The following is a 23,755-nucleotide window of genomic DNA, read 5'->3' as shown; positions in this document are numbered from 1 at the left end:
TTAAACAGTATTGTATCAGGCACTGTGTAGTAGGCCTTCGCAATACCAAGATGAGTGAGACTGTCCCTACTCACTTTGTCCATCATCTTATGGAGATATTCAGAGACCTAAAATATTGCAAATAGCATGGAGTTTTTCCCCTGATCATTTTTGGTAATCTGCTTTAAAAGTAGAGAGAATGAATGAGACAGATTATCTCATACTTAATACCAGTATTTTATTAAATAACTTATATTGCCTACTTAGGTAAACAGTAAGCAATGGAGACCAACCATTTGCACATGCTCAGTTTTCACAGTGAATAAATTTTCAGAACAAAAGTTCTCATGATAGTACAGATACCAGAGTTGATGAACCATAGGCTATAAGGTTATAAACTAATCATATATTGTACTCTACATGAAAAACTGGCAAACGGGACCTAATTTAAAGCTTCTTTTTCTGGTCTAGGGAGTTGAAAATTCAGAGAAGTGATCTCCCCCCCCCCCCTTTTACGTGATGACATAAATGACTGGATATGAAGGACTCTTATTTGTGTAACTCCTAGACAATTCAGTACATTTTTGTACATCACATTTCAAGAGAACATGCTCCCCAAATTTCATTTTTTCGCCCTTTACAATAAGCTAGGTAATTCAAATGTAAAATTAACATTATATATTAGTTTATAATAACTGTTTGGATTGCTTTTGTATTTTTAAGTAGTCTGTTATAATTCATGAGACCCCATATCTTGTGTGTTTGGTTTATGAGTTCTGTAACTGCTTTGTTCCTTCTACAGGGAATTTTTGCGTTTGGCAAGTCCATTAAATTGTGGTGCCTGGGACAAAAAACTGCTAAAACAATATAGGGTCCACAAACCAAGTTCACTGAGTTATGAGCCAGAGATGAGGAGTAAGTTGATCTTTGAAGTTCCCTTTTTTGGTTATTGCGTATATGAAAATCATGTTGGGGATGAGTATTATTTCAAGGAGTTTTACAGTGAAAGAAAGGAAAGGAAAGGGATTGTTGTTATTTACATGAGGAAGCATAAAATCTGGTTGGCTGACTGAAGAAGGGGGCAGATGGGGGTGAGAAAGGAATCACTGATGGAAGCAGGATCCCGTGGAGATGAGAATTACGTGCAGAGTAACACTTGGCTTGAAAGGGGCAATACCTCTTTCTCAGAGGATTCATAATTTCTTTGCCTTCCTCAAGTAGCCTCTGCCACCCGAACTAGGGTGGGTAATTAGCTTGTTAACACACCGTGGGTTTGCAGGATGGCTGCTGCAGGGGACGTGGAGGACAGGAGATGAGACATCCTGATAAAAGTAGTTGAAGAGCTACACCGAGGAGTATAGGCTGGATAGAAAAGAAGTGAAACAGAAGGGGGAATGAACCACGAGAGACTATGGACTCTGGGAAACAAACTGAGGGCTTCAGAGGGGAGGGAGGTGGGGGAATGGGATAAGCCGGTGATGGGTATTAAGGAGGGCACGTATTGCATGGAGCACTGGGTGTTATATGCAAGTAATGAATCATGGAACTTTATATCAGAAACTGGGGATGTACTGTATGGTGACTAACATAAAAAAAAAAGAGTGAAACCAAGCAGCAGTGCTGGGCCGGGAGAAAAGGGATAGGTCACCGGACTGGAGAATAGTGGCTAGGACAGAAAGCAAATGTGGTGAGAGAAAAGGACTGAGAGAGCTGGAGGAAGAGGAGTGGGGGAGAACAATGGCAATCAAAATTGGAGCAGTGAAACATGCGAGGGAAAGGACCATGCTGGAATCGTGGCTCTGGAGTGAAGTAGAGGAGCGGTTGATCCTAGAGCTCGAAGTGGGGTGTTAGATGGGTTGCTCATGTGGACCTGGACATGCCCCAGAATGCTGGCAAGCACTAGTACAGAGAAGACCGAGAATGACCTGCCAGTAGCAGCAGAAGGCAGTCTCGCAGACAGGTGTGTGGTAGTGTGGCTGAGAGGGGCCCCGAAGAGACGTTTCCGCGTGGGCTGCTGGAATGATGCCTGGCGACTGGCAGAGCACAGGCACTGCCTCCTACCAGTCTGGCAGGGACCCCTGAGAGGCCACGGATTCCACCCGAGACGTGGACAAGCACGCCCTCAGCAGAGAGCTGTGTGGCACTGGACCTCTTCCTAGTGCGAATTCTCTGCTTTTGTTGGTTTTTTTTTTTCTTTACGATTCATTTGTATAATTATGAGCTGTGGTGATAGGCATTTGTTTTGATGGATTGAAGTCACCATTACTAGCAAAGCAGGAAAGAATAAAACTTAGAAAAGCAGAACGGCTGCTCTGAAAGGAGGTAGTGAAGGTTTCGTTCATCCCCTTGTTCTTTCAGGTGAGAATCCAAAAGATTAAGCAATGTCCCCCTGTTCTTTCAGTCTTAATTTTTTCTCCTGCGAATTATCATCAGTGATTAGTGAATACTGTGTTTTGGAAACTAAGATCTTTTGAGTTGCTGAACAGTTTTACTGGAAAACAAAGTATTGCAGTTTTTCATGTTTGTCAGTATACCTCCCCTAGATGTATATGTGTTGCTTTTGTACTTAACACGGTTCCTTAGAATTGGATTGTGATTTCCTTTACAAAGAGTAGAAACAAAAATAGTTCCTTTAAGAGAAGATCGAAATATCTTCATGGTTGCCTGAATGCTTAGCACATTTAAGAGAGAAAACAATTGTATTTATGTAGTTTATCTTGAGAGGGAATATTTTCTCCATTTTTTACATTGGAAATGTATTCCTGAAAAATAGGCCAGTTTGTTTAAAATTTGTCTTTTTATTCTCGACGTTGTTACCATTTATGCACATAGGAATTTTTAAATTCAAGTACTTTTGTGATTACATATTTAATTATAATAATTGTAAGGGAAGGGTTAAAAGGAAGAAAATGGGAGAGAAGCAAGTTTTTGCTATTTATCTGATTATTTTTATGATAAAGATGACCTGTTTCTTCCTACTGTAATTCTTCTAGAATATTTTGCTTTCTTCTCAAAGAGAGATAATAATTCCTTGAAATAAAAGTATAATCTGGCTTTTAGAAACATCATTATCTGTAATTTATAACTAAATTACATTGTAACAGTGGCTTGGATAGTGGTTGTACTCTGTAGTATCCAACATTTCTGCAGTGTGTTTATGACTTTCGTTATAAGTAAAAAGGGAAACACATGCTATTTAAGTTTAAAAATGAACATAAAGTACATTAAAACTGAATAATAGCTTTGGTGTTTTTGAACATAAAATTATTATATATTGAAACTCAAGACTGGTATTTAAAAAATAAGTCTGCTTTGTAAAGTCATTATTTTAGAAATCTGCATGATATTTTTCCCAAGAGATTTTCTTTGACTTACAGGTAGTATGATCACATCTATGGAAGGTTTGGGTTCTGATAATGTTTTCAGCTTACATGAAGATAACCATTATCGGATAAGCAAGAGCCTGGTAAAATCTGCAGAAGGAAGTACTGTACCTCTAACTAGGGTGAAGTGTCTGGTCTCCATGACAACCCCGCATGACATCAGACTTCATGGGTCATCAGTTACTCCAGCTTTTGTTGAATTTGACACATCCCTTGAAGGGTTTGGGTAAGGAATTTGTAAGGTAGCCAAGCCTTATATGATTTTATGCCTCCTACTTGCCTTTGACAAATAGATCTTTGGTTTTAAATATACTTATATATTCTCAAATGATTGAGTTCTTTGAGCATGTTACTTTAAGGCTTTTAGATTTAATTTTAAATTATTTATTATATTAAATAAGTTGATATGTTATAAGAGTCTGGAATCTTAAGACCCATGGTCCAAATTTTTTTTGTAAATTTTTTTATTTTTTGGCAAATAAAGTTTTATTTTAACACAGCCACACTTATGTATGTATGTATTGTCTGTGGCTGCTTCTGTGCTCGAATGGCAAAGTTGAGTAGTCATGACAGAGACCCTCTGGTCTGCAAAGTGTGAAATATTTATGGTTTGGCCCTCCCAGAAAGTGTTTGCCACCTGATTTAGTACAATAAATTTATAGATTATATGCAAATTAAAATTAGATTAAAAATTGTTTGAGTTTACTCATCATCCTTTCCCCCAAATTACCTAGCTTAGTACCTTATACATTATACTCAATGACTATCACATCAAATGAGTAAATAATTTCAAGTGGCAGAAACTGCTATAGTAGCAGAAGCAGCCATAAATCTGTAGAGAATCTAGAAGAGAATCTAGAATAATTTATAAAATCCATTGGCCTCAAAATGGACACAAATGCTAATACTATTGATCTATGTCTATACTCCTCTGTGGGATTCTTATACATCAATCTAAAAATATAAATTGTATTTTAAGAACATTGTCATGTGTTATTATTGAATGATGGCTTAAAACGTATTATGGAATAGTCAAAACTAATCAGCACAGGGGAAAACAACTCAGTGGAAAGGCACACAAGGAGATTTCTCAGCAGTGATGAAATTGTTCCAGTGTCTTGAGCAGGGTTATGCATTGGTGTATTTTATCGTATGTGGCCTATAAATTAAAAAAAAAATTTTTTTTTAAGATTTGTTTATTTATTTATTTGACAGAGAGAGAGAGACAGCCAGCGAGAGAGGGAACACAAGCAGGGGGAGTGGGAGAGGGAGAAGCAGGCTCCCAGTGGAGCAGGGAGCCCGATGCGGGGCTCGGTCCCAGGACTCTGGGATCAAGCCCTGAGCTGAAGGCAGATGCTTAAGGACTGAGCCACCCAGGCGCCCCATAGATTTTTTTTTTTTTTTAAAGATTTTATTTATTTGACAGAGACAGCCAGTGAGAGAGGGAACACAAGCAGGGGGAGTGGGAGAGGAAGAAGCAGGCTCATAGCGAGGAGCCTGATGTGGGGCTCGATCCCATAACGCCAGGATCACGCCCTGAGCCGAAGGCAGACGCCCAACAACTGCACCACCCAGGCGCCCCGCCCCGTAAATTTTTAAAAATTTAAAATAAAAATGATGGCACTGGAGATTTTTAAAGTATACCTTTCTGCACTCTCACATAATTACAAGAAGGGAAGGACTTTGTTAGGCACCCAGGTTTATTCCATGATCTCTTCGCTCTAATTACCCCTAAATGATGGCAGTTAATTACTGTACAGTAAGTGCGTAGTGGTAAGAGAAGAAAACAATTGGTCTCTAATATGTACATTGTCTTTTCTCTAACAGCTGTTTGTTCCTGCCCAGTCTGGCCCCTCATAATGCTCCTACAAACAATGCCGTCACAACAGGCCTTACTGATGGGGCTGTGGTCAGTGGCATTGGTTCTGGTAAATACTAACTTTCTTTGCTCATGAGATTCTCTTTTTTTTAGTAGATTATATTTTATTTAGTGTTTATTGCCTTCTTTTTTAAATATAAGTATGAATCAACACAAGCTCTTTCATTGTTACTTTTCTATTTTTATTTTAGGTGAAAGATTCTTCCCTCCTCCATCTGGCTTAAGCTACTCTAGCTGGTTCTGTATTGAACATTTTAGTTCTCCTCCAAATAACCACCCTGTCAGACTTCTTACTGTCGTGCGCCGAGCAAATTCTTCTGAGCAGCATTACGTGTGCCTTGCCATCGTTCTGTCAGCGAAAGACCGATCTCTGATTGTTTCCACCAAAGAGGAACTACTCCAAAACTATGGTCAGTATCTGTCTGTTTCTTTTTGCTTCTTGTGATAATTGAAAGTATTAAATTTCATTATAATATTTATCTTGGGTCCAGCTGGTAATTCTTTTCCAATTTAAATTATTATAGAACAGAACAGGTTATATAAAACATTGAATATTGTTTACCAGTGAATTTTAAGGCACTTTCAAAAGAGACTTAGATAGAAAACAATGGAAAGAGTTCCTAAAATAAGGTTTCATCTCTACTTGCCAAGAAATCACAGCTTTTGCTAGGAAAGCAGATTGCTTGTTTGATATATTTTAGTAAGGATTTTCATTGGCCATGAATTCTGCTTAACTAATGAATATTCATTGAGCACCTGCCTACCATATGTGCCACTCTGTGCTAGACACAATAACATTTTAATTACTTTATCCATCACTTACCTTCAAGGCTTAATACATACCATTTAATAATCCTAATTTCCTAAATCTCTCCCACATGCCATAATGTTACATTGCTGTCCAGTAGAATTTCAAACACAAGACATTCATGCAGATCTTCCTAAATGATGTGAATAACATAAAATATAAATCTTAGTTTACTGAATGTTCTTTGCTCTGAATATAAGCATTTGTAATATAAATACACCTCTTTTTTATCATCTTCTAAATTTATCTTTTGACTGACCAAAAATACCATGTATTGCTTCACATATGCTTGGTATTCAAATATTAATTTGAATGTTAGCTCAATTAGATAGTAAGGCCTCTTTTCTTAGTATTTTTTATGACTAGCACAGAGTAGGCATCAATATAGACGACTGCTTTAAAATTCTTACTAGGACACTCTGTTTGATCCTGTTCTGATGTTTTCCTCCTAATCGAACCTGTCTTCAGTCTTGCCATTTGGGAGACCCACTCTCTCGTTCTTGCCCTACATCTCTGACCTCTCTTTTACAACTTCCCTCAACAGCTTTCTTCTCCGTCCAGGGTTTCATCTTTAGTCTTTGTATTCAAGCTTCTCTTTGTGAGGGAGGGGAGTCTATCTTTATTAAAAAATCCCTTTTAATCCCAGGCATTCCAGAATTGAAATTTTTTTTATTTTTCTGTGTCCCATGCTTTCTCCTCACATTTTAAATGCAAATTAGACATCTTTATATGAATAGTCTTTCTGTAAACAACTCAAACTGTAATGTTTCTTCTTTATAAAACTTGCATCTCTATTTTCCTGTCTTGATAAATGACACCCCCACCACCAGTTAGCCGAGCCAAAAACCTCGAGTCTATCTTGATAATACCACCCCTTTCACTAAGTCTTACCGAATTATGCTTCCTTCTTATTTCTTGAGTCTTCCCTTCCTCTTATGCCCACTGTCATAGATATTATTCTGTTTTTTTAATCACTGATCTGGACTTCCAAGATTTAAATTCTTTGTTTTTGTCTTTGTCTAGACAAAAATAGAAGTAGAACTATATTCTCGCACACACAACAATTACCTTGGTAATCTGGGCAGCCCTGCCACGTAAAACACTTGAAATACAATGTAAATAGACTGAACGAATGAGTGAATATATGAGTGAGTGAGTGAATGAATAAGAAAAGGAAAATAAATGGACAACTTGAAAGGGAAATAATGAGAAAAGTGAATAATGGAGAATTTGGAAGAAAGGATAGAATTTAATGGAAACGTTTAAGGAACGGATCTAGGGATATTTCATTAAACTAGGAAAATATTTTCTATTGTTTTCATGAAATGTAATTTGCAAGACTGCTGTAGTCCATATATCACCAGAATTTACAGTAAGAGATACATTATTTATAGCTGATATTACTACTACAGGAGCCAGCCTCTAAATAGCTGTAGCCCATTAAGATGCGTAGGTAATTAAGAGTTGTCCGAAACCAGTTGGCTCACCAAGATATCCTGACATACCACTGAATGCTGGATATGGCTTAGTCTCAGCCTGAGTCAGAATGTGAAGCTCTCAGAAAATTTTTATAAGTAAAATCTTCTGCAGTTCTGGAGAAGATTCAGTCTGTTCACAGGAAAGGGAAAGGGAAGAGTTCTTAGTTTCGCCCATACTTTTGATCTTTTCTTTCACATCCTTTGGTCCATACACTAGACCTTTCAAAACTGTTTGACTCTGCTTTTCACGTAGTTTCTTCAATTCTTTTCCTATATTAGGTCACCAATTGATAAGATTCTGCCTTTTTTAACTTATCAATGGATGTATATTTTGTATTATCATTTTAAAATATAATCTTGGCATTCCAGTGTATGCTGATACTTTAAGATTCTGAAAGTAAAACTAGTATTTTATTTGTAATTCTTTCTTCATATAATTTAAACTTTTTTTTTTTTTTTAAAGATTTTATTTATTTATTTGACAGAGACAGTGAGAGAGGGAACACAAGCTAGGGGAGTGTGAGAGGGAGAAGCAGGCTTCCCGCTGAGCAGGGAGCCCAATGCGGGGCTCGATCCCAGGACCCTGGAATCGTGACCTGAGCCGAAGGCAGACGCTTAACGGCTGAGCCACCCAGGCACCCCCATATAATTTAAACTTTTAACTTTTAGTGTATTTACTTGTATGTGCCTATCGTGAAAAACAGTGGGTCTGCTTTAAGTTATATGGTTACAGATCAGCTCTTTTAAAAATTTTTTGGGGGGTAGGTGGGTGGAGGAATGAATTTTCAACATCTGGATGTATACACTGTTATCCCACCCCTTCTTGAATGTTTAGAAGAGTTAAATTAATTTTTAATTAGCTTAACATTAAGTTTGAATTAATATTGACCCATTATTTCCTAGTATGATCAGGCAACATACTGGGTAGCAGAGAGAAGCCAGATGGGAGTCAGGAATGATTGCAGAATGTTAGAAAGTAATCAGAGTTGTCTGGTGAAGCAGGAAACTTGAATCAAAAAATACCTTTCCATGTAGCCACTGTGGAAAACAGTATACAGTTCCCTCAAAAAACTTAAAATTACCATATGACCCATAATTTCACTACTAAGTTATTTTTGAAAAGAACACAAAAACATTAATTCAAAAAGATACATGCATCCCTGTGTTTATTGCAGCATTATTTACAATAGCCAAGATATGGAAGCAACCCAAGTGTCCATCACTAGATGAATGGGTAAAGAAGAGGTGGTGTGGGTGTATGTATGTATGTATGTATATACGTATGTATGTATGTATAAATACATACATACATAATGGAATATTACCAATAGAAAAGAATGGAATCTTGCCATTTGCAATAACGTGGTTGGAACTAGAGGGCATTATGCTAAGTGAAATGAGTCAGTCAGAGAAAGACAAATACCATATGATTTCGTTTGTATGTGGAATTTAAGAAACAAAAGAAGCAAAGGGGGAAAAAGAGAGAGAGACAAACCAAGAGCAGACTCTTAACTGTAGAGAACAAACAGATGGTAACCAGAGGAGAGATGGGTGGGGGTATGGGTGAAATAGGTGAAGGGAATTAAAGAGTACATTTATCATGAGCACTGAGTAATGTATAGAATTGTTGAATCTCACTCTGTTGTGCGCCTGAAACTAATATAACACACCTTTCCACTCCATCAGTCACCTCCTTACTACCAGTTATCATCAGACCGGGGTCAGGGCAGTACAACCACAAACTGAGAACAGATCGTTGGCTCTTTGTGTCATTGAGCAGAGCATATAGCAAGAGTAAAATTTTTAATTTTCTGACCAACGCTGTAATCAAATGCATGGCAAAGGAGAATTTCAAAAGACCTTTCATAACAGATCATGACATAATAACCAACTAGTCTCTTTTTGTTGTCTCTTCTAACTTTATCGTCTATTTATTTTGTATTTCATCAGCTGTTATAACTTTATTTGATTATATATTGAGCAGAAGAAAGCAAAACACATTCCAGGTTTTACGTCTTGCTACAGATAAAGTTGTAGAACGAATAGGGCCTGTTCATTTATATCATCACCATTATTATTTTAACACAAAGTCAAGATCTAGATATGAATAATTGTAGAATGAGGATGTTGAGTTTTTTCTTTCCCCTCTTTATTTCAGTTGATGATTTTAGTGAAGAATCCTCTTTTTATGAGATTCTCCCATGCTGTGCCCGCTTTCGGTGTGGAGAGCTTATAGTTGAGGGTCAGTGGCATCATCTGGTTTTGGTGATGAGCAAAGGCATGCTGAAAAACAGTACTGCAGCCCTCTATATTGATGGACAGCTTGTTAACACCGTGAAGGTAAGCATGTGTGTGCTTGTAAGTCTTAACCTGCTCTACTTCACGGGAAAGTTTACGGGTGGGTGTGCGTGTTTGCAGGGGTATATTGTAAATTGCCGTCTTAATTTCAAATTGACCTTTGTTACCCATTTGAACAATATGTTTGGGAGTCATGTGGCTGGCTAATTCATATCACTTGATTAGAGAGGAAGGGAAAGAAGGGCTTACGTAGTACTAAAGAAGTTAGTGAATATGTCAGCGCGTGAGCCAGTTGGCTCAGTGATTTTTCACAACAGAAAAGCCAGCTGAGGGATGCCTAAATAACCTGTGAGCACACTGTTTTGCCATCACTTTATCGTTCTTACGCATTCCAGTAGACTCTGTATTCCTTTGGAGCTGGAATTGTTTTCATTCATCCAAATCTGTTTTCAGATCGCCCAGATTAGTCCCTGATAATAATAGTAGGTGTTCCATTACTGTTTGCTGAATGAATGAGTGTATAAATATTCCTGTAGATATAGATACATGGTATTCAGAAGAGAGGCAAGAGAGTTGAAATAACTGGTAAAGAGTCAGAAGTTCTTTTTTTGTATCAGGATGAATGCCGCTAGTTACTTCTGACAGAACTCAGGTAGCAAGCTGTTAAAATGCTTTAGCTATCTAAAAGATAGTATCCATTTTTATAGCGATTATCTCTTGAAAGAAGCAACAAAAGCGAAGTTTGTCCTTTTGTGTGAATTAAAGTTTAAAAAACAGTGAAATCAGCAGCTTCCTTGAATGCATTTCCTTCGTTAATGATATTTTATTGTGACATTGTGTTTCAAGAAGATAAACCCTAAAATGTACTCTGTCGGAATAGTCATTGTTTGTTTTGTACATATGATGGCATTTGAAATGGGCTTGTGGATTCTCTAGTAGGTTGCTCCTTTGTTATTTTTAGTGTTATTTAAAATAAAAATGTCCTTAGCTTCTAAACATTGAGAGGTAGATTTATTGTTGATACATTTACATCGTCGTCATCACCGTGCCTGTGAGGAGTCAGCGGTCCCGGGAAACCAGCTTTAGGCTGCATGGTGGTCTGCACACACACTGTTAAGGTCACCAGGAGCTGTTCTGTAATCTATGGAGTGATGTAATCTGAAGCGAGGACAGTGGTACCAAAAAACATCCTTCCTACCATCGAGTAGTAGAAGCTGCCTGTGCCACAAGAAACAATTTGACTTCATTATCTCTTATACTCTAATTATATATTTGTTATGAATGAATTGAATGATAGTTTTGCACTTCGTCAGTAAATAAACACTAATGTAATTTCAAATCTGAGAATGTGTTTTACATTGAGATTATGGTTATATAAATTACATAATAGAACTTAAATTTTATCACTTTTAGAGCACTTGACCCATTATAAAACACTTCTCATGAATATAATTTAATTTGACAGACTCACATTGAAGGCGACATAGCTAATTTCAGGACTACTTGAATTCCGTAGTTGGAAAGCTCTGCTTTTATATCAACCCAAAAATTTCATAGAAGCATCATTAATTTGGTATGCAAACCAACCAGATAGTAACAGTATCCCTCTATCTGATTGTTTCCCGTTCTTACGTTAGATAATTTATCAGAGAGTTGGATAATAACAGATTTCCGTCTTCCACATTCGTGTTCCAGAATCTTGGCCTGCCCTCGTATTTCTCAAAGCAGCTGCTTTTGTACATTCGTAAAGTTGCATCATGACCAGAGAATACTGAAACTATACACAAAAAGTGGTTATTTTCCTGGTGAAAGTGGGGGGTTTTGGGTTCTGTCTCATACATTTGCTTTCATTTCTTTCACAGCTGCATTATGTTCACAGTACTCCTGGGGGCTCAGGTTCTGCTAACCCACCTGTGGTCAGCACAGTCTATGCGTACGTTGGCACTCCACCTGCCCAACGCCAAATTGCTGCATTGGTTTGGCGCCTGGGACCCACGCATTTTCTGGAAGAAGTTTTACCTCCATCAAATGTTACTACCATTTATGAACTAGGACCAAATTATGTTGGAAGCTTTCAGGCCGTATGTATGCCATGTGAGTAACTTAAAAGTATAAAACTTAGCTCCTGCCGTGTAGATCTGTGAATCAGGGTATATACGGGTTTGTAGATAGGGTATGGATGGGGTTGTACTTTATGTTTGTCTTACAAAAAGAGCCTTTTCCTTCACTCTTCGTCAGTGTGATACTGTTGACCAGTCACTCCTAGTCCCAGTGCTCTCCTCCACTGATGGTACTATACTTTCCTGAGTTTTGTCTTCATGCCTGATCACAAATTTTCTAGTTCTCTTATTGGCTCCAAGATATGTATGCTCTCCAAGAGTCTAACCACAGCTTGCTTCTCATTCTATAATTTCTCTTATTATATAAGCATCTTAAGGTGTATCTATTCTGGTTAGAGGAAGGAGAGATGTTTCCAGAAAACACACACACACAAATATATTTCAGGTTAGACCAGTAACATCAGTTTTCCTCATCCCTTTACTCCTACAGTCCACTTCTTGTTATCCTTACTCCCAAAAGAAATTTAGAGTCAAAGGAACTGATGTAGGAGTACTCTTTCCAAGTGATGTTCCCCATCCTCTTGTTCTCATTCTCCCGAAGTTCTCAGAAGCGTTAGGACAAGTATATTTAAATGATGATAGTTCTGTGGCTAAGCAATTTGTTTTTCACTCGTGTTCTTTTTTTTTTTTTTTTTTTAAGATTTTATTTATTTGAGAGCGTGCACAAGCGGTGGGGAAGGGGAGAGGGAGAAGCAGACTTCCCGCTGAGCAGGGAGACTGATGTGGGACTAGATCCCAGGACCCTGAAATCATGTCCTGAACCCAGGGCAGATACTTAGCCAGCTGAGCCACCCAGGCGCCCCTCTCTCACTCATGTACTTGATTTAGATAGCGTCTAACAATAGCTAACACTGAGCACTCAGTATGGGCAGTAAGTTATTACACATGAAGGGCAGAGCTGTTCTGAGCCCTTCACATGGATTTGTTCATCTCCTCAAAACATTGGTACTTACGTACTGGTTTTATAATCCCCATTTTACAGATGAGGGAACTGAGGTACAGAGGTGTGGAGGTCACATATCTTTTAAGTGATAAAGCAGGATTCAAACTTAAGCCATCTAGCTTCAAAACTTGTATTCTTAACTGCTCTGCTGTGTTGTTTAGAAGAATATAGAGAAGCACATAACGGGAGCTGTCACTGGGCAGGAGACCTACTGCTACGAAACTTAGAGGCATTCTACTCATGTTCATGCTCCTTCTCCTTTGATCCGAAGGGGAGAAGTGTATTTCTTTGATAACAGTTAAAACTCTTTTCCTTTACATTATGCTATTTGTAAAGCACATTTTAAGAATAAAACTTGGAATGTAGAGGTCTGTGACTAGGTGGTTTTCTCTATTTTCTGAAAAGAAATGAAGAGCTGAAAATTTAAATAAAACAGTTTTTAAATTTAGCTCTCATGTTCCACTTTAAAAGGTTTTTGAGTTTACCCATTTAAAAATGACAGTAAGAATAAAACATTTGTGTTAGGATAAGGAGAAATAGTGACAGTTTTGAAAAGGATTGTTATTCCTTTGCAGGTAAAGATGCAAAGTCTGAAGGTGTCGTCCCGTCTCCTGTGTCATTAGTGCCAGAAGAAAAGGTGTCCTTTGGCCTCTATGCACTCTCCGTGTCTTCCCTAACGGTGGCAAGAATCCGGAAGGTCTACAACAAGTTGGACAGCAAAGCCATTGCTAAGCAGGTAAGCAGAATGATTTCCCGGGAAGCTGTGGCGGGTTCTCTCAGGAACAGTGTTTCAGAGAGTTGTTACGGGTACCAGCCAAGTATGAATAGTCACTGGAAACTCTGCCTCTCCTGTATTGCTTATATTTGTTTTATTTGGCTTTGGATTTAAGCCAAAACATAATTAGATATTAAGCTTAATTTGGAAAAGTGAGAATTTCCTTCTCTCTGCATGATTTATATTTGTTCTTTTTTTTAAAATAAGCAATTAAGAAATTGAATGGCAGAAAACAAAAGAAAACAATTGCTCTTCTTAAGGTTATAACTGTGTGCCGGGTACCATCTTGTTTAGGACACAGCAGTGTATTTAGAGAAAATGCCTGCCTTTATGGCTCTTACATTGTAGTGGAAGAGACAGATGATAATAACTAAAGAAATAACCTAATCATAGGTTATGTTCAAAGGTGAAGAGTGCTCTGCAGAAAAATAAAGCAAAGAAGGAGAAAGCAATCAGCTTATAGTGTTAAATAGGATGGTCAGAGGAGCCCTCACTGTGAAGGTGAAATTGGAGAAGACTTGAGAGAGGTGAGGCAGCAAGCCATGAGAATATGCAGAATGGGATACGGACACGGCGCGGGGGGTTTTGTCCCAGCGGTGTAAGTGCTAAGGCCCTGAGGAAGGTCGTGCCTGCTGCAAAGGCAGGTGTGGCTAGAACAAATGAGAGAAGACCTGGGTAGTAGGAGAGGAACTCAAATAGGTGATGGGGACTAGACTGTAGGCAGTGGTAAAGGCATTGGCTTTAACTAAGTGACATGGGAAGCATTATAGGGTTCCGGACCTAATGAATGAAATGTTAGCCCGGATGACTATGACCTCTATTGAATAGACTGAAGGGGGACAAGTTTTATAATAATTCGTGTGAGTGATCATGGTGGTGAGTACTGGGGTGATAGCAGTGGCCGTGATGAGAAATGATCAGATTTGAAGTATATTTTGAAGATCAAGCCAGCAGTTTTTGGTGATTGGGTGTGAATCGTGAGGGGAAGAAAGGAATGAAGGGTAATTCCAAGGTTTTTGGTTCTAACAGTGAAGAAAATAGGGTCACTTTTTTTGATTCGGAGAAAACTTCAGGAAGAGTAGTTTGGGGAAGAATTCTGAGAACTGTGTTTTGGAAAAATTTGAGAAGCGTATTAGACATCTTAGTGGAGATCTCAGAGCCGTTGGAAATAGGAATCTGGAGTTTGGAATTGAGGTTTGAACCACGGATGTTCAGAGGTGGTATTTAAAGCCACGAGACTAGATGCTTTCACCGAAGTGTGGGTATGGATAGAGAAAGGTTACAGACCGAGACCTGGGACATCCAGTACTGTGGAGCTGAGGAGATAAAGAACCAGCAGAGAACAGTGAGGAGTAGCAGCCAGCCAGAAAGAAAAACCAGAAGAGTTTGATGTGTTAGAAATCGGTGATTCACCATGGCAAATGTGTCCGGTCAAGAAAGACCGGGACCGGGGACTGACGAAAAGTGGGGTCTAGCGAGGTGGGAGTCATCAGTGAGCTTGGCAAGCTGTTTTGGCTGATTAAGAGAGGCAAAGACCAAGGGAGGAAATCAGGAAACTGGAAGGAAGGGATTTGGGGACAGTAAGTATTTACAACTCTTGTGCAGTCTTATGTCTGTAAATACATGTACCATCTTTAAAGGAACATGAACTGTAGGTAAATTTAGTTCTACAGGTAACAGCAGAATTAAAGTCTTAGGATTGTGTTTGCTTTGAAAGCACGTTATGTGTTTATGTGTGTGTGCACTTGCAAAACTTAACATTTCTTTTCTATAGGCATGTTTTATCTGTGAACACTTGAATAATTTATGTGACGTTTACTTGGATATGAAGTAAAGCTAATATTATGTTCACTAATCAGAAATACTGTGAGGCAGCGAGTGATAAGAACTTTAAAACCATGACCGAGTTTCATTCAGAAAGATCTCTGAAGCTATTTCCAGAGACCCCACTCACCATCGTTATCTCAGTAGACTGTACTTAATTTACTTTCTGTGACTTTCTACCCATTGGAAGAGCTCGTGCATTAAAAAAAAAAAAAAAAATGAATGCCCATGTTTTTAATATTCTGATATGGAGAGAAAGAAATGATATGTTACTAATCATGTATTTTTTTCCCCCAATCAAAATGTTCAGACTCTTCTGTAGTTACATTTTATTTCCCTTTCCTATTCTTCAGTTAGGCATTTCCTCCCATGAGAACGCCACTCCTGTGAAATTGATACATAATTCAGCAGGACATCTTAATGGACCTGCACGGACAGTTGGGGCTACTCTGATTGGATACCTGGGTGAGTCAGATTGTCTCACAGAGTTTCAAACTTCTTTATTTGCCTTCAAATCTGCATTCGCTTTCCTCACAGGAGGGCAAGTGTTTAAACTCATATTTCATAGTGTTCTTGCAATATTTAGAGATGAATGTAACAATCTCAAACTGCAGTCAACTTTAAAAATCATAACCTTTTGAAAATCTCATTAACTTTTTCCTTCTTTTGTCAGCACAGATGAGTGCTGACTGCATACTTCTGTGTAATTTCAAGGTAAACTTCGCACTATGTTTAGGGATAGATGTAAAGGCTTGGAAATATTGATGGTTATTGCATGGCTTGGTTCAGCAGTGGTGGCACCCATGAGTGTTATTTGGAAATGAGCTAGAAATAAGAGCTTTGGCGTATAAACAGTGAATCCAGCTATTGTAAAAGTTAAAGCTGGTGGACGTTCTGCAGAGCCTTGTACCTGATGTGTGCTTAAAGAGTTGATTTTTTTGGTGAGATAGAATCCTGAGACATAATCCAGTCATGTCATCCAAAATTCAGAACCAGCCATTATATATTTAATGTACAAATCAGTACTTAATATCAGCTCTTATTTAGAGTAACAAAAAGTTAGTGTTCTGTTGGTCAGAATCCTACATGTTTATCAGTCCTTGGCAATTTTTATTGTCTCAGTGATGTGCACATATCTTAACTTTGATTTTCTTCTTTAACCACATTGCACTGATAAAACTGTTTTCTTTATGCTAATGCACATGGTAGTTTTTCTTCATTCAATTCAGCAAATACTGACTGAGCTCTGCTTTATGTCCTTTACAAAAATATAGCAGCACGTGGTATAGTAAAAAGAGCAGTGAGTGAAGAGCTCAAAGATTTAGGTTCTAGCTCCTGTTCCGTTACTGTGTGGCATTATGCCAGATATTTGAGCTCTTTGGACTTCAACTTTCTTATCTATAAAGTAGTAATGCTGGCCCTAATTACCTTAGAGGGTAGTTTTCAAAATTTAGTACCATAATATATGCAAATATTACGAATACTGCAAAGCACATAGAAATATAATGCATATTAGTTTTATTTTTGGATAACTCCATCTTGATTAGTAGGCAGACAACATTCAAACAGTACCTTTTTTTAAAAGCAAGGTTGGGAACATAGATGTGAGGTTTTTTTTAGTGGACATGAAATTGGTTCTAGTCCTCTCTTTCCACGTGATGATACTCTCCTGGGGTCACTGATGTACTCAGACTACGGAACTAGCAAAAGCTTTGAGTAATGGCCAGTGATGTGCCTCGCTTAGCTTGTCTTGGGACTACTTGGTCCTTCAGGATGGCATCCACATCCCATTCCCCAAGTCAGAGTTAGAGTGCTGTTGCCCTCCCCAAGTTTATTCCCCAACAGTACCTAGTCAGGCTTTCTCACTCATCTCAGAAATGCATTCCCAGGGCCTCTGTACTTTTCCTTTATGTGGCCCAAAGCAACACAGTTAAAACCTTGCAGCTTACTCTCAAACCCTAGCCCTTCTCTACTCACTCCTTTACTCCCACCTCATCTCTGAGTGTAGCTATTAACATTTATTACCTTCCACATCCTACCTTGAAATTTTTTTTTTGTTGTTGAATTTCTGTTTTAGGATAGAGGTGGGTTTTTTTTTTTTGAAGTATAATTTAAAATTAATGAAGTACTTCTTAAGATGATTTTTTTCAGTTCTTGTTAACATGGGGAATTTAACTATTTTTTACTGTCTTTTAATCAGGAGTAAGAACATTTGTCCCTAAGCCTGTTGCCACTACTTTGCAGTACATTGGTGGAGCGGCAGCCATCCTGGGCCTGGTGGCCATGGCTTCGGATGTGGAAGGGCTGTATGCAGCAGTCAAGGCCCTGGTTTGTGTGGTCAAGAGTAACCCACTAGCCAGCAAAGAAATGGAAAGAATCAAGGGCTACCAGGTTTGTTTGTTTTTTTTTTTTTTTTTAAAGATTTTATTTATTTGACAAAGATAGAGACAGCCAGCGAGAGAGGGAGCACAAGCAGGGGGAGTGGGAGAGGAAGAAGCAGGCTCATAGCGGAGGAGCCTGATGTGGGGCTCGATCCCGTAACGCTGGGATCACGCCCTGAGCCGAAGGCAGACGCTTAACCGCTGTGCCACCCAGGCGCCCCCAGGTTTGTAACCATAAAGCTTCACCTTCATTTTTCTTTGTGTTAAAAAGAAACCAACAAAAACCTTCTAATTTTCATTATTATTCATATTTTTTCAAACTCTGGAAGAATTATTTCACCCAAGTAAACTTCAAAACATCAGTAGTTTTTAGTAAAACTAAAAACTTTTATTATTTTGGCTCAAACTTCGTATCCTATCTCATCATATCTCCCTTCCTAAACTCCTGAATTAGGCTGTGTTATTTCAGTTTTTTAGTTATTTCAGATGTATTTGCTAGGTTGGAATTATTTTTCTCTATGGAAATAGGAATGAAATGAAATAGGGTCATATTGCCGGCTGCTCCAGAGGCTGCCAAATCGGTGATGGATCCAGAGCTTTCCTGGCTTTCCTTGTCTCTCCCCTCCACACCCACTCACCTTCTACCGCTCCCCCCATATACTTGACTAGGGATGAGAGCCACTGTATGATACCTGTGCCGTTGCTAGTCCTGAACACTCCTTTGGGAATAAAAATAGGCAGTGTTCATATGTCCACAACCCACTAGGTTTAGGCAGAAAGTTATTTGTCAAAAGAGAAACATGTATTTGGAGCAAGATTAAATCCCTTTAGTGTAGATGAAGTATAAATGCCTTCCGTTACTGTAGCCGGTAGTTCACTGGTAGTAAATAAACTATTTACTACACTGTTTTCTGTAGATTTAATCACACTATTTTGTAAGTGTTTTATTCTGTAAAGCTTTCAAAATGACATTGTGGCATTGCTTACCACATTTCGGGAAAGTACACAAACCCTCTAAATGTTCCAGCATTATGAGAATGATTAATAATTATATAACCATTCCAGAGGATATCACTCAACCTTTCCAGATTGTAATTATGAAGACTATGGTGCAAAAGAAAAATCTTTGTAATAAAATGTTGTGTGGAGAAAAAGTAAAAACATACATGCACATGATGACAACAAATGAAATACATGTGAGTTGAAAGGGTTTATGTAGACGATATTTTAATGATAGAGTGATGGGATTGCCCTGCTTTTCAGATTTTCTCTAATGTTACATTGTCATAATAAAAATTGAGAAATCAGCTTAAAGGTCTCAGGAATTGCTTTACGTAGAGCTCTCCAGTGTGTGTGAGTGTGTGTGTGTGTGTGTGATGATGATGATGATTGATCAATGGGCATGTGGTATTGCTTTCTTTCAGTTGCTGGCGATGCTGCTTAAGAAGAAACGTTCCCTCCTTAACAGCCACATTCTCCATCTAACATTTTCCTTGGTGGGAACTGTTGATAGTGGACATGAGACCTCCATTATTCCAAATTCAACTGCCTTCCAGGATCTCCTTTGTGATTTTGAAGTATGTATATGAGCACTGACTGGTAGTATACAGTCAATGAATCCATTTCTTACTCTGTATGTCGCTAGAGTTAACTATTAAATAATTTTTGTCTCTAGGATGTGTTTAAGTTTTATAATTTTATGATCTCCTGGTAATGTCATTAGTGAAGTACAAAAAAGTAGGGTAGTGATGGGGTTTCTTCTCCCCAAGGATATTCCAGTTTACAAGTAGTGTAGAAGTGAAATGGTATAAAGCATTTATCTAACTATAGCTAATTTGCTGCTTCCTCTGACATTATGAGAAGCAAACATATTTTCATCAAATAATTCTAATAGAAATTTTTCCTCCACAAATATGAGCTATTACGCCTGAAATTTTGGTTAATAGTAGCCTCATGGTAAAATATTATTTATTTTGTTTAGATAATAAGGTACCACTTAATCTCACATATCCCTTCTCCATTAACTTCCCATTCACAGTACTTTGCGTACTTACCACTGTATGCTTTGTGTATACACACACACACACACACTATATGCTTTATATCTGTATATATCCCTCCTGTGGGGCGGTAGGCTTCACGTGTGCAGAGATCATGTCTTCGTCTATATCCCTACCACCCAGCTTGGTGTCTACTACTAAATGTTGCTGGCTGTAATGTCTAGGCCACAACTCTTCTTCCTCGTAACTACTGTAAGCTCTTCTTCTTCTTCTTCTTTTTTTTTTTTTACTATAATAATATTTTTTTATTATATTATGTTAGTCACCATACAGTACATCCCTGGTTTTTGATGTAAAGTTCCATGATTCATTAGTGGCGTATAAACCCAGTGCACCATGCAACACGTGCCCTCCTGACTACCCATCACCAGCCTATCCCATTCCCCCACCCCTTCCCCTCCGAAGCCCTCAGTTTGTTTCTTAGAGTCCATAGTCTCTCATGCTTCATTCCCCCTTCTGATTACCCCCCCTTTCTTTATCCCTTTCTTCTCCTACCGATCTTCCTAGTTCTTATGTTCCATAGATGAGAGAAACAATATGATGAATGTCTTTCTCTGCTTGCTCTTCTTATCAGTTATTTTAAATCCCTGGCAAACAGGCTGTGTGCCCTAATTGCTTTCCTGAAACTTTATTTGAAAACATATTAACAGCCTGGCCCATACTTAGTTCCCAGTACCCACAGCTTGGGAGCAAATGCTGTAGTGTCTCCCTCTTTTGTCTTTTTTTTTTAAGATTTTATTTATTTATTTGATAGAGAGAGAAGGAGCGGAGGGAGGAGCAGAGGGAGCGGGAGAAGCAGGCTCCCCACCGAGCAGGCAGCCCAACGCAGGGCTAGATCCCAGGACCCTGAGATCATGACCCAAGCCGGAGGCAGATGCTTAACTGACTCCCCCTTTTTGCAGCTCCTGACTGTCTGACTAGCCTTCAGGCAGCAGTGTCCAGGTTCCTATATCATTCTCACTACTTTCCCCATAATTTTCTGGCTCTGAAATTTTCATTATTTTTACATAAAAGTGTCCAATTTCTTTATCTTTTTTTAATTGTTTTCTTTCCTTTAGGTTCTTACCCCGTTCCACAGCCTCATCTCTACAAAGTTGAGCCCCAAACTGAATCTCTGGCTTGACATCTGAATTCCACACGGAGTTCTGATCTCTTGCTCAACATTTCCGTTTTTATGTCCCAGCAACACCTAAACTGAACGTAACATCCTTCCCCAAATTAGTTCTTCCTTCTAACTCTATTTCTATTAATAACACCACCATTTCCCTAGTCACTGAGGCTTGAAATTGAAAAATCAGCTTTCTTCTTTTTCCCTGTTTATAAACAGTCTTAAGTCCTATAGACCGTACCTCCATATTCCCTGCTGTTGACCTTCTTGTTTCTACTTTTACATCCTAGCCCAAGCCCTAATCATCTTTTCTTACTTACTACGGTAACTATCGCTTCTTTCCTCCTTTCCTCAACCTATCCGTAGATCTTTTTTTTTTTTAAAAAAAGATTTTATTTATTTATTTGACAGAGATAGAGACAGCCAGTGAGAGAGGGAACACAAGCAGGGGGAGTGGGAGAGGAAGAAGCAGGCTCTGGGTGGAGCAGGGAGCCCCATGCGGGGCTCAATCCCAGGGACCTGGGATCACGCTCTGAGCTGAAGGCAGACGCTTATGACTGAGCCACCCAGGCGCCCCTATCCATAGATCTTTTGACCTCATTCTTTCTAAGGCATAATCATACTAATTATTCAAAAACTTCCAGTGATTTTTCTTCCAACACAATAAAGTGTACATTTCTCAACCTGCTCTTCAAAATCGTAATATACAAACCTCTCTTTCTTTTAGCAAATACCTATTGAGCATCTTGAGCCAGGTATTGTGTTAGGTGCTAATGATGTGAAAATAAAAGATTCCTTGCCTCAAGGCATTTAATCCATTAGAAGAGAAAAGCAAGTAAATAGACCATTAAAAGCTTGTGAAAAGCACAGAGATAACTGTATGCAGAGAGAATTATGGGAGTACTAAGGAGAGTTACTTAATCAAGCCTGGCTTTGTTTTCATCTGAAAATGGATACTTTAAATCATGGGTTATCTTTAGTTCCAGGTATCTGATTAAAATCTAATATACAAACATCAGAAATTCAGTTGCTGGACAAATTTTGGCTTCATTTTAAATTACCTTGCTCACTTTATATCATTATATAGCATCCCTCATTACTGCAAACCATAATAGTCTATAAATACTTAATTCAACCTTATTTTTAATAGAGCATTTGACAGATACAAGTAATATAATGGTGATAGAATTACAGGTGTTTTCTTTTAGTGGTTGTTCTAGAATTTATAAGATACATCTATAACAATTCAGTCTGTCCTCAAAGTATGTTACACCACTTTACCTGTAGTGTAAAAACCTTGTGAAGATACAGTTCGATTTCTCCCATCCTGTCCTTTGTGCTATTACTGTCCAACATTTTATTTCTGTATGTTTATGATCTCCACAGTAGTTTCTATATTATATTTGCATAAGTAGTAAGTTATCTTTGAAAGACAATTTTAAAAATTCTTTTACTCTTACCCACATATATAAATAATATTCATGCCATTTTTATTCCTTTGTATAATCCAGATTTCCATCTTATATTATTCTTCTAACTTGAAGAACTTTCTGTAACATTTTTCATAGTGCCTGTCTGCTAGCCTTAAATTCTCCGATCTGAAAAAGTCTTTATTTTTTCTCTTTTGAAGGGTATTTTTGCATAGAATAGAATTCTAGTTGACTTTTTAAAATTCTTTTTATGCCTTAAAGATGTCAGTCACTCCGAGGCGCCTGGGTGGCTCAGATGGTTAAGTGTCTGCCTTTGGCTCAGGTCATGATCTTCGGGTCCTGGGATCGAGTCCCACGTGAGGCCCCACATTGGGCCCCTGGCTCAGCGGGGAGTCTGCTTCGCCCTCTCCCTTTGCCCGCCGCCCCCCCCATGCTCTCTCACTGTCTCAAGTAATAAAAAAAAAAAAAAAAAAGTCAGCCACTCCATTTTCTTTTCTATGTTTCTTCTGCTTGGGGCTTATTAACTTTTCTAGATATGTGAGTTTGTCATTTTTATCAAATTAGAAATTTTTTAGCCATTATTTCTACAGCTCTTTTTCCTGTTGCTCTCCCCCAGCCTTTTCTGGACTCCAGTTACACATGTGTTAGATTGCTTGGTATTTTCCCACAAGTCACTGATGCTGTATCTAGTTATTTCTTTTTAGTTCTTTTCTCATGCTTGATTTTGAATAGTTTCCGTTGTGTCAGGCTCACTGAATTATTTTCTGCAGTGTCGAATCTGCTATTAGTCCCATCCAGTGTCATTTTCATTTTAAATATTTTACTTTTCCTCTGTAGAAGTTCATTTTGGATCTTTGGTTACTTTCTCCTCCTCATGTTCATATTTTTAGTTACATTCTTTAGCACACGGAGCATTTTTCTTTTTAAAGATTTATTTATTTTAGAGGCCTGCGAGTGGGGAGGGGGCAGAGGGAGAGGGAGAGAAATCCTCAAGCTGACCCCCTGCTGAGGACAGAGCCTGATGTGGGGCTCCATCCCAGGACTCTTGAGACCATGACCTGAGCCAAAATCAGTGGTCTGCCACCTAACCGCCTAAGCCACCCAGGCGCCCCTGGAGCGTATTTTTAATAGATTTTTGAAAGTCCTGGTAATTCTATCATTTCTGTCATTTCTGGGCTACATATAATAATTTTTCACCTCCTTATGGATCATGTTTTCCTTTTTCTTTGCATGCTTGGTAATTATTGATGGTATGCTAAATTCTACATTGTTAACAGTGCTTGATTTTG

At 38.4% G+C, this 23,755-nt stretch overlaps 1 protein-coding gene across 11 annotated transcripts in view; it reads left to right on the top strand.

The window, feature by feature from the left end:
* WDFY3 (WD repeat and FYVE domain containing 3) overlaps positions 1–23,755 on the top strand; it is a 265,960-nt gene that overhangs the window by 148,569 nt on the left and 93,636 nt on the right. For all 11 annotated transcript variants that reach the window (XM_057309806.1, XM_057309803.1, XM_057309811.1 and 8 more), the window contains 10 exons: positions 782–894; positions 3,357–3,588; positions 5,190–5,290; positions 5,433–5,651; positions 9,686–9,867; positions 11,688–11,919; positions 13,464–13,624; positions 15,841–15,952; positions 17,688–17,878; positions 19,293–19,445. In XM_057309806.1, coding sequence (XP_057165789.1) covers positions 782–894; positions 3,357–3,588; positions 5,190–5,290; positions 5,433–5,651; positions 9,686–9,867; positions 11,688–11,919; positions 13,464–13,624; positions 15,841–15,952; positions 17,688–17,878; positions 19,293–19,445 — 1,696 coding nt within the window. The remainder of the gene's footprint in view (positions 1–781; positions 895–3,356; positions 3,589–5,189; positions 5,291–5,432; positions 5,652–9,685; positions 9,868–11,687; positions 11,920–13,463; positions 13,625–15,840; positions 15,953–17,687; positions 17,879–19,292; positions 19,446–23,755) is intronic.

Source organism: Ursus arctos, unplaced genomic scaffold, assembly GCF_023065955.2.
Source record: "Ursus arctos isolate Adak ecotype North America unplaced genomic scaffold, UrsArc2.0 scaffold_9, whole genome shotgun sequence".
In the NCBI taxonomy this organism is placed as follows: domain Eukaryota; kingdom Metazoa; phylum Chordata; class Mammalia; order Carnivora; family Ursidae; genus Ursus; species Ursus arctos.
Note: the sequence above shows the minus strand (reverse complement) of the source record. Positions and strands in the feature narration are given on the sequence as shown.